Source organism: Crinia signifera, chromosome 4 (assembly GCF_055691185.1).
Source record: "Crinia signifera chromosome 4, ASM5569118v1, whole genome shotgun sequence".
Taxonomy (NCBI): domain Eukaryota; kingdom Metazoa; phylum Chordata; class Amphibia; order Anura; family Myobatrachidae; genus Crinia; species Crinia signifera.
In genome coordinates this window covers 2,204,071-2,219,070 of record NC_139220.1, presented here as the reverse complement: position 1 = coordinate 2,219,070, position 15,000 = coordinate 2,204,071, and the positions used below count along the sequence as shown (strand labels likewise).

Below are 15,000 nucleotides of genomic sequence, written 5' to 3'. Positions count from 1 at the left end.
GGAGAGCGCGGTAATCAGCCGGTGTCCGAGGAGGGAGAGGAGAGCGCGGTAATCAGCCGGCGTCCGAGGAGGGAGAGGAGAGCGCGGTAATCAGCCGGCGTCCGAAGAGGGAGAGGAGAGCGCGGTAATCAGCCGGCGTCCGAGGAGGGAGAGGAGAGCGCGGTAATCAGCCGGCGTCCGAGGAGGGAGAGGAGAGCGTGGTAATCAGCCGGCGTCCGAGGAGGGAGAGGAGGGAGAGAAGAGCGCGGTAATCAGCCGGCATCCGAGGAGGGAGAGGAGAGCGCGGTAATCAGCCGGTGTCCGAGGAGGGAGAGGAGAGCGCGGTAATCAGCCGGCGTCCGAGGAGGGAGAGGAGAGAGCGGTAATCAGCCGGCGTCCGAGGAGGGAGAGGAGAGCGCGGTAATCAGCCGGCGTCCGAGGAGGGAGAGGAGAGCGCGGTAATCAGCCGGCGTCCGAGGAGGGAGAGGAGATCGCGGTAATCAGCCGGCGTCCGAGGAGGGAGAGGAGAGCGCGGTAATCAGCCGGCGTCCGAGGAGGGAGAGGAGAGCGCGGTAATCAGCTGGCGTCCGAGGAGGGAGAGGGGTGAGGAGAGCGCGGTAATCAGCTGGCGTCCGAGGAGGGAGAGGGGTGAGGAGAGCGCGGCAATCAGCCGGCGTCCGAGGGGTGAGGAGAGCACGGCAATCAGCCGGCGTTCGAGGGGTGAGGAGAGCGCGGTAATCAGCCAGTGTCCGAGGAGGAGGGCGCGGTAATCAGCCGGTGTCCGAGGAGGGAGGGCGCGGCAATCAGCCGGCGTTCGAGGGGTGAGGAGAGCGCGGTAATCAGCCAGTGTCCGAGGAGGGAGAGGGGTGAGGAGAGCGCGGTAATCAGCTGGTGTCCGAGGAGGGAGAGGGGTGAGGAGAGCGCGGTAATCAGCTGGTGTCCGAGGAGGGAGGGCGCGGCAGTCGCCCGGCATCTGGTGGGGACGGGTGCTGAGGAGAGCGCGGCAATCAGTCGGCAGTGCATCGGGGAGGTGTGTTTGTGGAGAGCGCGGCAATCAGTTGGCATCGGATGATGGGGGACGTGCGAGGCAATCGGGCAGGACGCATATTACATTAATAGCAGAAGCTGGAACACAGGTGTCATACATAATAAATAGGAGGTGTTCCATGTAACATGCAGCAAGGGATGTAATGCTGTAACTGGTAATATTGGTGGACACCTATACAGCAGAACGCTCAGTAGTTGGGAGACTCATTTGAGCAATAAAAATGTAGGAACAAACGTTGAATTCTCAAAAGCAAGATCTAAGAGAATAAAGAAATGCAACAATATTCATATATTTCACTCATAACATTGAGGCAAGTAAAGTGGAAACAGGTCAGCAATTATTTCCTGACACTACAGATATAACAGGGAGATGCTGGGCCACTATATATCCACGCTGCATTGAGCCACCCCACTAATACACTACAGATAACAGGGAGATGTTGGGCCACTGATCAGTACAGGTTCACTACATGAATGCACTACATGCAGGCTCCTCACCATCAGCCTGCTCTCACCGCTAATACACTACGGATATAACAGGGAGATGTTGGGCCACGGATTAGTACAGGGTCACTATAGGACTGCACTACACCCAGGCTCCCTGCCATCAGTCTGCTTTCCACACTCCACTACAGATATAACAGGGAGAAGTTGGGCCACTGATTAGTACAGGGTCACTATAGGACTGCACCACACCCAGGCTCCCTGCCATCAGCCTGCTCTCCCCACTAATACACTACAGATATAACAGGGAGATGTTGGGCCACTGATTAGTACAGGGGCACTATAGGACTGCACTACACCCAGGCTCCCTGCCATCAGTCTGCTTTCCACACTCCACTACAGATATAACAGGGAGATGTTGGGCCACTTATTAGTACAGGGACACTATAGGACTGCACTACATCAGGCTCCCCGCAATCATCTGGCTCTCCCCACTAATACACTACAGATACAACAGGAAGATGTTGGGCCACCGATTAGTACAGGGGCACTATAGGACTGCACTACACCCAGGCTCCCTGCCATCAGCCTTCTCTCCCCACTAATACACTACAGATATAACAGGGAGATGTTGGGCCACTGATTAGTACAGAGGCACTATAGGACTGCACTACACCCAGGCTCCCCGCTATCATCTGGCTCTCCCCACTAATACACTACAGATACAACAGGAAGATGTTGGGCCACCGATTAGTACAGGGGCACTATAGGACTGCACTACACCCAGGCTCCCTGCCATCAGCCTTCTCTCCCCACTAATACACTACAGATATAACAGGGAGATGTCGGGCCACCGATTAGTACAGGGGCACTATAGGACTGCACTACACCAGGCTCCCCGCCATCAGTCTGCTCTCCCCACTAATACACTACAGATATAACGGGGAGATGTTGGGCCACTGAGTAGTACAGGGTCACTATAGGACTGCACTACACCCAGGCTCCCCCCACCATCAGCCTGCTCTCCACACTCCACTACAGATATAACGGGGAGATGTTGGGCCACTGATAAGTACAGGGTCACTATAGGACTTCACTACACCAGGCTCCCTGCCATCAGCCTGCTCTCCCCACTAATATGTTTTCTACACTGATAAATCACATCAGAGTTTGCTTCATAACATATTGGGAAAACAAATATTTATTTTTGATGGACCCATTGAGGAGCAGAACAAAATATTTCCTCCAAACGGTACTCGCCTGAGTCATACATGTGGTTATACAGATGTAGGTGATCTCCACTGTGTAACCATGGTGTAGTAGTAACATGGGATTCTATGGGGCAAGCACAATAAAAGGGAACTCCACGGAGCTGGTGCCCGATAGGACTATAGTGCCCTAAGGGCTTCCTGTGTCACCAATTCCCTAATGGCCACATGTGCAGTAGGGCCCGGAGTCAGAACCTCTCAGGACTGCGCTGTATCAGCGTTTCCCACACAATAGCATTATACTGATGTGTCACATACACCGGCCCTGCATGTACTGTGGTGACCGTACTACAGAGTAACGCTAGGTACACACTATATTGTTTCTTACATCGGCAGGTCTGACGTGAAGACATACTGCTTTAGCGCCACAGATAGATCTGTACACGCAGACAGACCCGTTCATCGGCTGCAGGAAGGACGTTTAAATGGATGCCCGGCAGTCATGTTTGACCAGTCACATTGAGCGTTACCAATCAGCAGCTTGGCTGGCAGTGTACCCAGCACAATGCTACCATTAGCCGCCAACCATCCCATTCATTTACATTGCCCTCACATCGGGATCATTGCTGGCAGGGCTCACGTAGCAGGGACACTTGGTCCTTTATGGAGCCCAGAGCAGATCCCCACTACTGAGCACTAGGGGGCAGTCATGGTAGTCCAATGTGTGCTCCATAGCCAGCGCACCAAGCCCCTCCCAGGCCATGGCGGAAGCCCCTCCCAATCTACACCTGCTGTTCCGAGTACCTGTGCACGCATAGCACCCACGCACCAGGGTCCTACTATAGTCTAAGAGCCGGTAACTTATTGTTGCTATGGTTACTACTTCCATTACAGCAAGTTTCCCCCATACCAGTTACTAATAACATCTGGCCCGTAGCTTCAGGCCGATGACCCCTCCAACCCCCGCCCCGATGACATGTTATGGCATTACAGTGACAATACACATTGGTTGTATCTACCTTTCAGCTGTACTGGGCTGGTAGAATAAGGAGAACTTCCCAGTGCAGTCGCTGATGAGCAGAAAGACAGAAAGATGCACTAGTTATGGTCCAGGAGTAACAGGGTCACCACCGCACCTCCGCTCATACACCACTTACGCAGTGAGCGCTTGCGTTTATTCTTCAGCTTCCGCCGCTTGTTCAGCCCAGCTTTGGATGGAGAATCATCTTTGGACTTGGGGTGGCCGGATGCTTTAGAAGAGTTCTGCTGACTGAAGTGAGTGGGTACGTGACGGGCGAGTCCTCCTTGGGAAGCGAAGCTGGCGTTACAGCCTCCAACTACACACTGCAAAGACACAAGTGGCAGATAATAGCTGGGTGGGGCACTGGGCAGCACTAGCACTAAAGAGGCATCAGCTCGGGACTGTGGGGGTACGAGGGACTGCATGATGGGTGTGGGGAAAGGAGAGCATTAGGAGCAGGGGCGGGACATCTGGGGAGGTAGGAGGCGCTGTATGACAGGTGTGGGAGGAGCAGGGGTAGGACATCTGGGGTGGTAGGAGGCGATGTATGACAGGTGTGGGAGGAGCTGGGCATTAGGAGCAGGGGTGGGACATCAGGGGAGGTAGGCGGTGCTGTATGACAGGTGTGGGAGGAGCTGGGCATTAGGAGCAGGGGCGGGACATCTGGGGAGGTAGGAGGTGCTGTATGACAGGTGTGGGAGGAGCTGGGCATTAGGAGAAGGGGTGGGACATCTGGGGAGGTAGGAGGTGCTGTATGACAGGTGTGGGAGGAGCTGGGTATTAGGAGAAGGGGTGGGACATCTGGGGAGGTAGGAGGTGCTGTATGACAGGTGTGGGAGGAGCTGGGCATTAGGAGCAGGGGTGGGACATCTGGGGAGGTAGGAGGTGCTGTATGACAGGTGTGGGAGGAGCTGGGCATTAGTAGCAGGGGTGGGACATCTGGGGAGGTAGGAGGTGCTGTATGACAGGTGTGGGAGGAGCTGGGCATTAGGAGAAGGGGTGGGACATCTGGGGAGGTAGGAGGTGCTGTATGACAGGTGTGGGAGGAGCTGGGCATTAGGAGAAGGGGTGGGACATCTGGGGAGGTAGGAGGTGCTGTATGACAGGTGTGGGAGGAGCTGGGTATTAGGAGAAGGGGTGGGACATCTGGGGAGGTAGGAGGTGCTGTATGACAGGTGTGGGAGGAGCTGGGGTGGGACATCTGGGGAGGTAGGAGGTGCTGTATGACAGGTGTGGGAGGAGCTGGGTATTAGGAGCAGGGGTGGGACATCTGGGGAGGTAGGAGGTGCTGTGTGACAGATGTGGGAGGAGCTGGGCATTAGGAGCAGGGGTGGGACATCAGGGGAGGTAGGTGGTGCTGTAGGACAGGTGTGTGAGGAGCAGGGGTGGGACATCTGGGGAGGTAGGAGGTGCTGTATGACAGATGTGGGAGGAGCTGGGCATTAGGAGAAGGGGTGGGACATCTGGGGATGTAGGCGGTGCTGTATGACAGGTGTGGGAGGAGCAGGGCATTAGGAGAAGGGGTGGGACATCTGGGGAGGTAGGAGGCGCTGTATGACAGGTGTGGGAGGAGCTGGGCATTAGGAGAAGGGGTGGGACATCTGGGGAGGTAGGAGGTGCTGTATGACAGGTGTGGGAGGAGCTGGGGTGGGACATCTGGGGAGGTAGGAGGTGCTGTATGACAGGTGTGGGAGGAGCTGGGCATTAGGAGCAGGGGTGGGACATCTGGGGAGGTAGGAGGTGCTGTATGACAGGTGTGGGAGGAGCTGGGCATTAGGAGCAGGGGTGGGACATCAGGGGAGGTAGGAGGTGCTGTATGACAGGTGTGGGAGGAGCTGGGCATTAGGAGCAGGGGTGGGACATCTGGGGAGGTAGGAGGTGCTGTATGACAGGTGTGGGAGGAGCTGGGCATTAGGAGCAGGGGTGGGACATCTGGGGAGGTAGGAGGTGCTGTATGACAGATGTGGGAGGAGCTGGGCATTAGGAGAAGGGGTGGGACATCTGGGGAGGTAGGAGGTGCTGTATGACAGGTGTGGGAGGAGCTGGGCATTAGGAGCAGGGGTGGGACATCTGGGGAGGTAGGTGGTGCTGTATGACAGGTGTGGGAGGAGCAGGGCATTAGGAGAAGGGGTGGGACATCTGGGGAGGTAGGAGGCGCTGTATGACAGGTGTGGGAGGAGCTGGGCATTAGGAGAAGGGGTGGGACATCTGGGGAGGTAGGAGGCGATGTATGACAGGTGTGGGAGGAGCAGGGGTGGGACATCTGGGGTGGTAGGAGGTGCTGTATGACAGGTGTGGGAGGAGCTGGGCATTAGAAGGGGTGGGACATCTGGGGAGGTAGGTGGTGCTGTAGGACAGGTGTGTGAGGAGCAGGGGTGGGACATCTGGGGAGGTAGGAGGTGCTGTATGACAGGTGTGGGAGGAGCTGGGCATTAGGAGCAGGGGTGGGACATCAGGGGAGGTAGGAGGTGCTGTATGACAGGTGTGTAAGGAGCAGGGGTGGGACATCTGGGGAGGTAGGAGGTGCTGTATGACAGGTGTGGGAGGAGCTGGGCATTAGGAGCAGGGGTGGGACATCTGGGGAGGTAGGAGGTGCTGTATGACAGGTGTGGGAGGAGCTGGGCATTAGGAGCAGGGGTGGGACATCTGGGGAGGTAGGAGGTGCTGTAGCACAGGTGTGGGAGGAGCTGGGCATTAGGAGAAGGGGTGGGACATCTGGGGAGGTAGGAGGTGCTGTATGACAAGTGTGGGAGGAGCTGAGCATTAGGAGAAGGGGTGGGACATCTGGGGAGGTAGGAGGTGCTGTATGACAGGTGTGGGAGGAGCTGGGCATTAGGAGCAGGGGTGGGACATCTGGGGAGGTAGGAGGTGCTGTAGCACAGGTGAGGGAGGAGCTGGGCATTAGGAGAAGGGGTGGGACATCTGGGGAGGTAGGAGGTGCTGTATGACAAGTGTGGGAGGAGCTGAGCATTAGGAGAAGGGGTGGGACATCTGGGGAGGTAGGAGGTGCTGTATGACAGGTGTGGGAGGAGCTGGGCATTAGGAGAAGGGGTGGGACATCTGGGGAGGTAGGAGGTGCTGTATGACAAGTGTGGGAGGAGCTGAGCATTAGGAGAAGGGGTGGGACATCTGGGGAGGTAGGAGGTGCTGTATGACAGGTGTGGGAGGAGCTGGGCATTAGGAGCAGGGGTGGGACATCTGGGGAGGTAGGAGGTGCTGTATGACAGGTGTGGGAGGAGCTGGGCATTAGGAGAAGGGGTGGGACATCTGGGGAGGTAGGAGGTGCTGTATGACAAGTGTGGGAGGAGCTGAGCATTAGGAGAAGGGGTGGGACATCTGGGGAGGTAGGAGGTGCTGTATGACAAGTGTGGGAGGAGCTGAGCATTAGGAGAAGGGGTGGGACATCTGGGGAGGTAGGAGGTGCTGTATGACAGGTGTGGGAGGAGCTGGGCATTAGGAGCAGGGGTGGGACATCTGGGGAGGTAGGAGGTGCTGTATGACAGGTGTGGGAGGAGCTGGGCATTAGAAGGGGTGGGACATCTGGGGAGGTAGGTGGTGCTGTAGGACAGGTGTGTGAGGAGCAGGGGTGGGACATCTGGGGAGGTAGGAGGTGCTGTATGACAGGTGTGGGAGGAGCTGGGCATTAAGGGCAGGGATGGGACATCAGGGGAGGTAGGAGGTGCTGTATGACAGGTGTTTGATGAGCTGGGCATTAGGAGCAGGGGTGGGACATCTGGGGTGGTAGGAGGTGCTGTATGACAGGTGTGGGAGGAGCTGGGCATTAGGAGCAGGGGTGGGACATCTGGGGAGGTAGGAGGTGCTGTATGACAGGTGTGGGAGGAGCTGGGCATTAGGAGCAGGGGTGGGACATCTGGGGAGGTAGGAGGTGCTGTATGACAGGTGTGGGAGGAGCTGGGCATTAGGAGCAGGGGTGGGACATCTGGGGAGGTAGGAGGTGCTGTATGACAGGTGTGGGAGGAGCTGGGCATTAGGAGCAGGGGTGGGACATCTGGGGAGGTAGGAGGTGCTGTATGACAGGTGTGGGAGGAGCTGGGCATTAGGAGCAGGGGTGGGACATCTGGGGAGGTAGGAGGTGCTGTATGACAGGTGTGGGAGGAGCTGGGCATTAGGAGCAGGGGTGGGACATCTGGGGAGGTAGGAGGTGCTGTAGCACAGGTGAGGGAGGAGCTGGGCATTAGGAGCAGGGGTGGGACATCTGGGGAGGTAGGAGGTGCTGTATGACAGGTGTGGGAGGAGCTGGGCATTAGGAGAAGGGGTGGGACATCTGGGGAGGTAGGAGGTGCTGTATGACAGGTGTGGGAGGAGCTGGGCATTAGGAGAAGGGGTGGGACATCTGGGGAGGTAGGAGGTGCTGTAACACAGGTGTGGGAGGAGCTGGGCATTAGTAGCCAGGGGTGGGAAATCTGGGGAGGTAGGAGGTGCTGTATGACAGGTGTGGGAGGAGCTGGGCATTAGTAGCCAGGGGTGGGAAATCTGGGGAGGTAGGAGGTGCTGTATGACAGGTGTGGGAGGAGCTGGGCATTAGGAGAAGGGGTGGGACATCTGGGGAGGTAGGAGGTGCTGTATGACAGGTGAGGGAGGAGCTGGGCATCAGAGCGGACTGATGAGGTGGAGCACGACATCCCCCAGCTACAGGCAGCAGTAGTGAAGGGACGAAGAATGCTGATCTCCAATCCGTCATATTACCTTGAAGGGCTTGTCACCACTGTGTGTTAGCATGTGCCGCTGCAGCCAGCTCTGACTTGTAGAGGGTGTGTTATACACCTTGCAACCCTTCCAAAAGCAGACGAAAACCTACACAACACAGGTGAGAAAGATCAGATCACACAGGGAGATCCCCTCCCAGACACATCAGATTTTATAGCCCCCCCCCCCCCAGGAATCTATACGCCTCAGGACAGGTGATGAGAATAAACACCAGGTCACTGCACAGCACGAGAAGAACGGAGGATTCTGGGACACTGTGATGTCATTGTGCAGGTTACTGTAGGGACACACTGACTGGCCCATGCCCCCATGTGTATATGACAAGTAAGACGGTTACCCCTCCGCGCTGGCCATCTACGTGGATGGAGCGGATGTGATCAGCGAGGTCAGGACTGGAGGAGAAGCAGGTCTGGCACTCGTCCCAGCAGCAGTTGTAAGAGCTCTTGCTGGATGATGTTGGCAGCCCATGGCCGTTCATCATGGCCGGAGTAGAGCGTCCGCTGGAAACGGTGCTGTCCACATCCATCAGGGTGCTGCTGATGCTGTAATTACAGAGGCAGAGCCATTATTGTACCGCCCCCTAGTGTATGGACTCATGTACTGCAGGCCTGGAATCCCTATTACAGCTACACGGAGCACATACTACCAAGCCTGCGTATATACTGTGGGACCATCATTATAATGGGGACAAGGACACATACGTAGGAGATACCATCCATTACTGCCCAGGAGCTTACAGTCTACAGTTGTGGGTCCTGGGACATTCGCGCAGATACCAGTAATATAATATCCCTTTCCCACTGCAGCTCGTAAACGATACATTGACAGTTTTTTTAGCCTTTAAGCTCCAGGGTGCTGTACCCGTTTAACTAATACCGGTAAAAAGCAGTGTCCTACCCGTTTCAGACCCGTTTATTTGGCAGTGGTAACGGGTCTGAAACGGTATCAATGGTTTCCCCTGGTACCTTGTACCTGCCCTGCGCGCCCCCCCAGGTACCTGCCATGCGCCCCTCCTCTCCTGGTACTTACCTGCATGGGGGATCTGGGCTGCGGGGTTCGCGCGTTGCTGGGGGGCAGCGGGGTCCGGCATGAGCACGGTACTTCGCGTCCCGCAGGGCAGGTAACAAACAGGGGGGGGGGGGGTAGATTACTGGTTAATTACCGTTTTGTGCCTTTCACAACGGGTTCAATGTGAAAGGTACAATAACGGTAATTAACCAGTAATATACCATTTACTACATGCAGTGGGAAAGGGGTTAAAACCTGCTTTGACCCGTTTAAAGAAAAGTTTCAAAAACCGGGTCAAAGCAGGTTTGGCAGTGGGAAAGCAGCATAAGTTGGTGACAGATCAGACCTCAGTTTGCGCACTAGATTGTAAGCTCATGAGTCATGTTTAATATCACACCTGCATTTAGTAGGCCTGTGTGTGTGACTGATGTACAGTGGAATAACAGCACCTCCCGCGCAGTGTCCCCTCTCATTCATCCTGGCAGACCCCAAATGCTAGTGACCAATGTGTCACCAGGGGGCGATGACGTACGCTATGGGTGGATTACCAATATACTGCACCATGAACAGTATGAAAGGTACTTACCCTGTATAGTACAGCGTGTACTTACCAAGCCGCATTAGCCAGGTGAGTCTGTACCCCTGTACCATCCTACCTCGCTCCTGTTTACCTAATTAAGCCATCATCGCCATTAACAATGAAAGGCTGAACAACATTGTGCAAATTGGTGTCCTCGAAAACAGGCCAGGAGCCTCCAGTCTTCACTGCGGCACAGTCCACGACTAAACTGTCCCTGCAACACGGAAAGAGAGGCTGCGTCGGCATCTGGTAACAGTGCTTTCCCTCACTATGAGGGGTGCTGCCAGCTGTGCCTTACACAGTACAGATACCAGCATCAGTGCCTCTGTAGAGCGCACTGTCCTCAGAGCCACAGGGATTGTACACAGGCCGCACCGCCCACCCCGCAATAGGATGCCAGCTGACCAATCTGACCAAATACCTGCCACCTGCCTGGCGCTCTCTTTCCGGGTACGCCACATCCTGGTCACTTGCCTGGCGCTCTCTATCCGGGTACGCCACATCCCGGTCACCTGCCTGGCGCGCTCTATCCGGGTACGCCACATCCTGGTCACTTGCCTGGCGCTCTCTATCCGGGTATGCCACAATCCAGCCACCTGCCTGGCACTCTCTATCCGGGTACGCCACATCCCGGTCACCTGCCTGGCACTCTCTATCTGGGTACGCCACATCCCAGCCACCTGCCTGGCACTCTATCTGGGTACGCCACATCCCAGCCACCTGCCTGGCACTCTCTATCCGGGTACGCCACATCCTGGTCACCTGCCTGGCGCTCTCTATCCGGGTATGCTACAATCCAGCCACCTGCCTGGCACTCTCTATCCGGGTACGCCACATCCCGGTCACCTGCCTGGCGCTCTCTATCCGGGTACGCCACATCCCAGCCACCTGCCTGGCGCTCTCTATCTGGGTACGCCACATCCCAGCCACCTGCCTGGCACTCTCTATCCGGGTACGCCACATCCCGGTCACCTGCCTGGCGCTCTCTATCTGGGTACGCCACATCTCAGCCACCTGCCTGGCACTCTCTAGCCGGGTACGCCACATCCCAGCCACCTGCCTGGCGCTCTCTATCTGGGTACGCCACATCTCAGCCACCTGCCTGGCGCTCTCTATCTGGGTACGTCACATCCCAGCCACCTGCCTGGCGCTCTCTAGCCGGGTACGCCACATCCAGGTCACCTGCCTGGCGCTCTCTATCTGGGTACGCCACATCCCAGCCACCTGCCTGGCGCTCTCTATCTGGGTACGCCACATCCCAGCCACCTGCCTGGCACTCTCTATCTGGGTACGCCACATCCCAGCCACCTGCCTGGCGCTCTCTATCCGGGTACGCCACATTCCAGCCACCTGCCTGGCACTCTCTTTCCGGGTACGCCACATCCTGGCGCTCTCTATCCGGGTACGCCACATCCCGGTCACCTGCCTGGCACTCTCTATCCGGGTACGCCACATCCCGGTCACCTGCCTGGCGCTCTCTATCCGGGTACGCCACATCCCGGTCACCTGCCTGGCACTCTCTATCTGGGTACGCCACATCCCAGCCACCTGCCTGGCGCTCTCTATCTGGGTACGCCACATCCCGGTCACCTGCCTGGCGCTGTCTAGCCGGGTACGCCACATCCCAGCCACCTGCCTGGCACTCTCTATCTGGGTACGCCACATCCCGGTCACCTGCCTGGCGCTCTCTATCTGGGTACGCCACATCCCAGCCACCTGCCTGGCGCTCTCTAGCCGGGTACGCCACATCCAGGTCACCTGCCTGGCACTCTCTATCTGGGTACGCCACATCCCAGCCACCTGCCTGGCGCTCTCTATCTGGGTACGCCACATCCAGGTCACCTGCCTGGCACTCTCTATCCGGGTACGCCACATTCCAGCCACCTGCCTGGCACTCTCTTTCCGGGTACGCCACATCCTGGCGCTCTCTATCCGGGTACGCCACATCCCGGTCACCTGCCTGGCGCTCTCTATCTGGGTACGCCACATCCCAGCCACCTGCCTGGCGCTCTCTATCCGGGTACGCCACATTCCAGCCACCTGCCTGGCACTCTCTTTCCGGGTACGCCACATCCTGGCGCTCTCTATCCGGGTACGCCACATCCCGGTCACCTGCCTGGCACTCTCTATCCGGGTACGCCACATCCCGGTCACCTGCCTGGCGCTCTCTATCCGGGTACGCCACATCCCGGTCACCTGCCTGGCACTCTCTATCTGGGTACGCCACATCCCAGCCACCTGCCTGGCGCTCTCTATCTGGGTACGCCACATCCCGGTCACCTGCCTGGCGCTGTCTAGCCGGGTACGCCACATCCCAGCCACCTGCCTGGCACTCTCTATCTGGGTACGCCACATCCCGGTCACCTGCCTGGCGCTGTCTAGCCGGGTACGCCACATCCCAGCCACCTGCCTGGCACTCTCTATCTGGGTACGCCACATCCCGGTCACCTGCCTGGCGCTCTCTATCTGGGTACGCCACATCCCAGCCACCTGCCTGGCGCTCTCTAGCCGGGTACGCCACATCCAGGTCACCTGCCTGGCACTCTCTATCTGGGTACGCCACATCCCAGCCACCTGCCTGGCGCTCTCTATCTGGGTACGCCACATCCAGGTCACCTGCCTGGCACTCTCTATCCGGGTACGCCACATTCCAGCCACCTGCCTGGCACTCTCTTTCCGGGTACGCCACATCCTGGCGCTCTCTATCCGGGTACGCCACATCCCGGTCACCTGCCTGGCGCTCTCTATCTGGGTACGCCACATCTCAGCCACCTGCCTGGCGCTCTCTATCTGGGTACGCCACATCCCGGTCACCTGCCTGGCGCTCTCTAGCCGGGTACGCCACATCCAGGTCACCTGCCTGGCGCTCTCTATCTGGGTACGCCACATCCCAGCCACCTGCCTGCCGCTCTCTATCTGGGTACGCCACATCCCGGTCACCTGCCTGGCGCTCTCTATCTGGGTACGCCACATCCAGGTCACCTGCCTGGCGCTCTCTATCTGGGTACGCCACATCCCAGCCACCTGCCTGGCACTCTCTATCTGGGTACGCCACATCCCAGCCACCTGCCTGGCGCTCTCTATCTGGGTACGCCACATCCCGGTTACCTGCCTGGCGCTCTATCTGGGTACGCCACATCTCGGCCACCTGCCTGGCGCTCTCTATCTGGGTACGCCACATCTCAGCCACCTGCCTGGCACTCTCTATCTGGGTACGCCACATCCCAGCCACCTGCCTGGCACTCTCTAGCCGGGTACGCCACATCCCGGCCACCTGCCTGGCACTCTCTATCTGGGTACGCCACATCTCGGCCACCTGCCTGGCACTCTCTATCTGGGTACGCCACATCTCAGCCACCTGCCTGGCGCTCTCTATCTGGGTACGCCACATCCCGGTCACATGCCTGGCACTCTCTAGCCGGGTACGCCACATCCCAGTCACCTGCCTGGTGCTCTCTATCTAGGTACGCCACATCCCAGCCACCTGCCTGGCGCTCTCTATCTGGGTACGCCACATCCCAGCCACCTGCCTGGCACTCTCTAGCCGGGTACGCCACATCCCAGTCACCTGCCTGGCGCTCTCTATCTGGGTACGCCACATCCCAGCCACCTGCCTGGCACTCTCTAGCCGGGTACGCCACATCCCAGTCACATGCCTGGCGCTCTAGCCCGGTCACCTGCTGCTCACCAGCCGGCTCCACCTTTACATAGGAGGAGATGAAGGAAGCAGCTGGAACACATGCAGGCTGTATGGCTGCACTACAGTTACATCACCTCACACCAATCCCACAAGAGACATAATCCAATGGAGAATAGTGCAATCCGTCTGACACTACATCACAGACAGCATCTGATCCATGCAAACATCTACAATACAGCCCCCCATGCACCCCCTCCCCCAGCACTGTATGAGGTATACTACCCCCCCCCCAATCACTGCACAACACCGGAGGTATACTATCCCCCCAATCACTGCACACCACCGTGAGGTATACTACCCCCCCCCCATCACTGCACGGGATGCGGTCATCTATTAGAATGCACTTAGGTCTACAGTCATTAGGTCGACCTGACTTAAGGTCGACATGGGCCAAGATCGACATGACTTAAGGTCGAATTTGCATAAAGGTCGACATGAGGAAGGTCGACTGGTCATAAGGTCGACATGGGTTATTCACTGTTTTTTGAGCCGACATGTGCCGACAGGCGGTATTTCATGCCCTACCATCCACTAGGGCGTGGTGGGAGAATAAAATAGTGTGCCGAGCGCAGCGAGGCACCGTGCCCGAAGCACAGTGCGAGGGTCCGATTCTCATTGCCAACTGTGTCCATGTCGACTATGTCGACATTCGGATAAAAAAAACAGTGAAATACCCATGTCGACCTTATGACCAGTCGACCTTCCTCATGTCAACCTTTATGCAAATTTGACCTTAAGTCATGTCGACCTTGGCCCATGTCGACCTTAAGTCAGGTCGACCTTCCTGCCAGTCGACCTAGTGGGGTCGACCTAATGACTGTAGACCTAAGTTCATTCTGACAGATGTACCGATTCCCACTGCACAACACCGAAGGTACACTATCCCCCCCAATCACTGCACACCACCGTGAGGTATACTACCCCCCCCCCCAATCATTGCACACCACCGTGAGGTATACTACCCCCCCCCCAATCATTGCACACCACCGTGAGGTATACTATCCCCCCCAATCAATGCACACCACCGTGAGGTATACTATCCCCCCCAATCAATGCACACCACCGTGAGGTATACTATCCCCCCCAATCAATGCACACCACCGTGAGGTATACTATCCCCCCCAATCACTGCACACCACCGTGAGGTATACTATCCCCCCCAATCACTGCACACCACCGTGAGGTATACTACCCCCCCCCCCCCCAATCATTGCACACCACCGTGAGGTATACCCCCCTCCCCCCGAATCACTGCAGCCCACAGTGAAAAATTACCCCCCATACA

General features: G+C 57.4%; 1 protein-coding gene across 1 annotated transcript in view; it reads right to left on the bottom strand.

The window, feature by feature from the left end:
• AEBP2 (AE binding protein 2) overlaps positions 1-15,000 on the bottom strand; it is a 21,531-nt gene that overhangs the window by 5,329 nt on the left and 1,202 nt on the right. Inside the window, exons 2-5 of the mRNA XM_083180737.1 lie at positions 8,765-8,969; positions 8,407-8,514; positions 3,836-4,022; positions 3,698-3,748 (exon numbers count right to left, since the gene is read on the bottom strand). Coding sequence (XP_083036863.1) covers positions 3,698-3,748; positions 3,836-4,022; positions 8,407-8,514; positions 8,765-8,969 — 551 coding nt within the window. The remainder of the gene's footprint in view (positions 1-3,697; positions 3,749-3,835; positions 4,023-8,406; positions 8,515-8,764; positions 8,970-15,000) is intronic.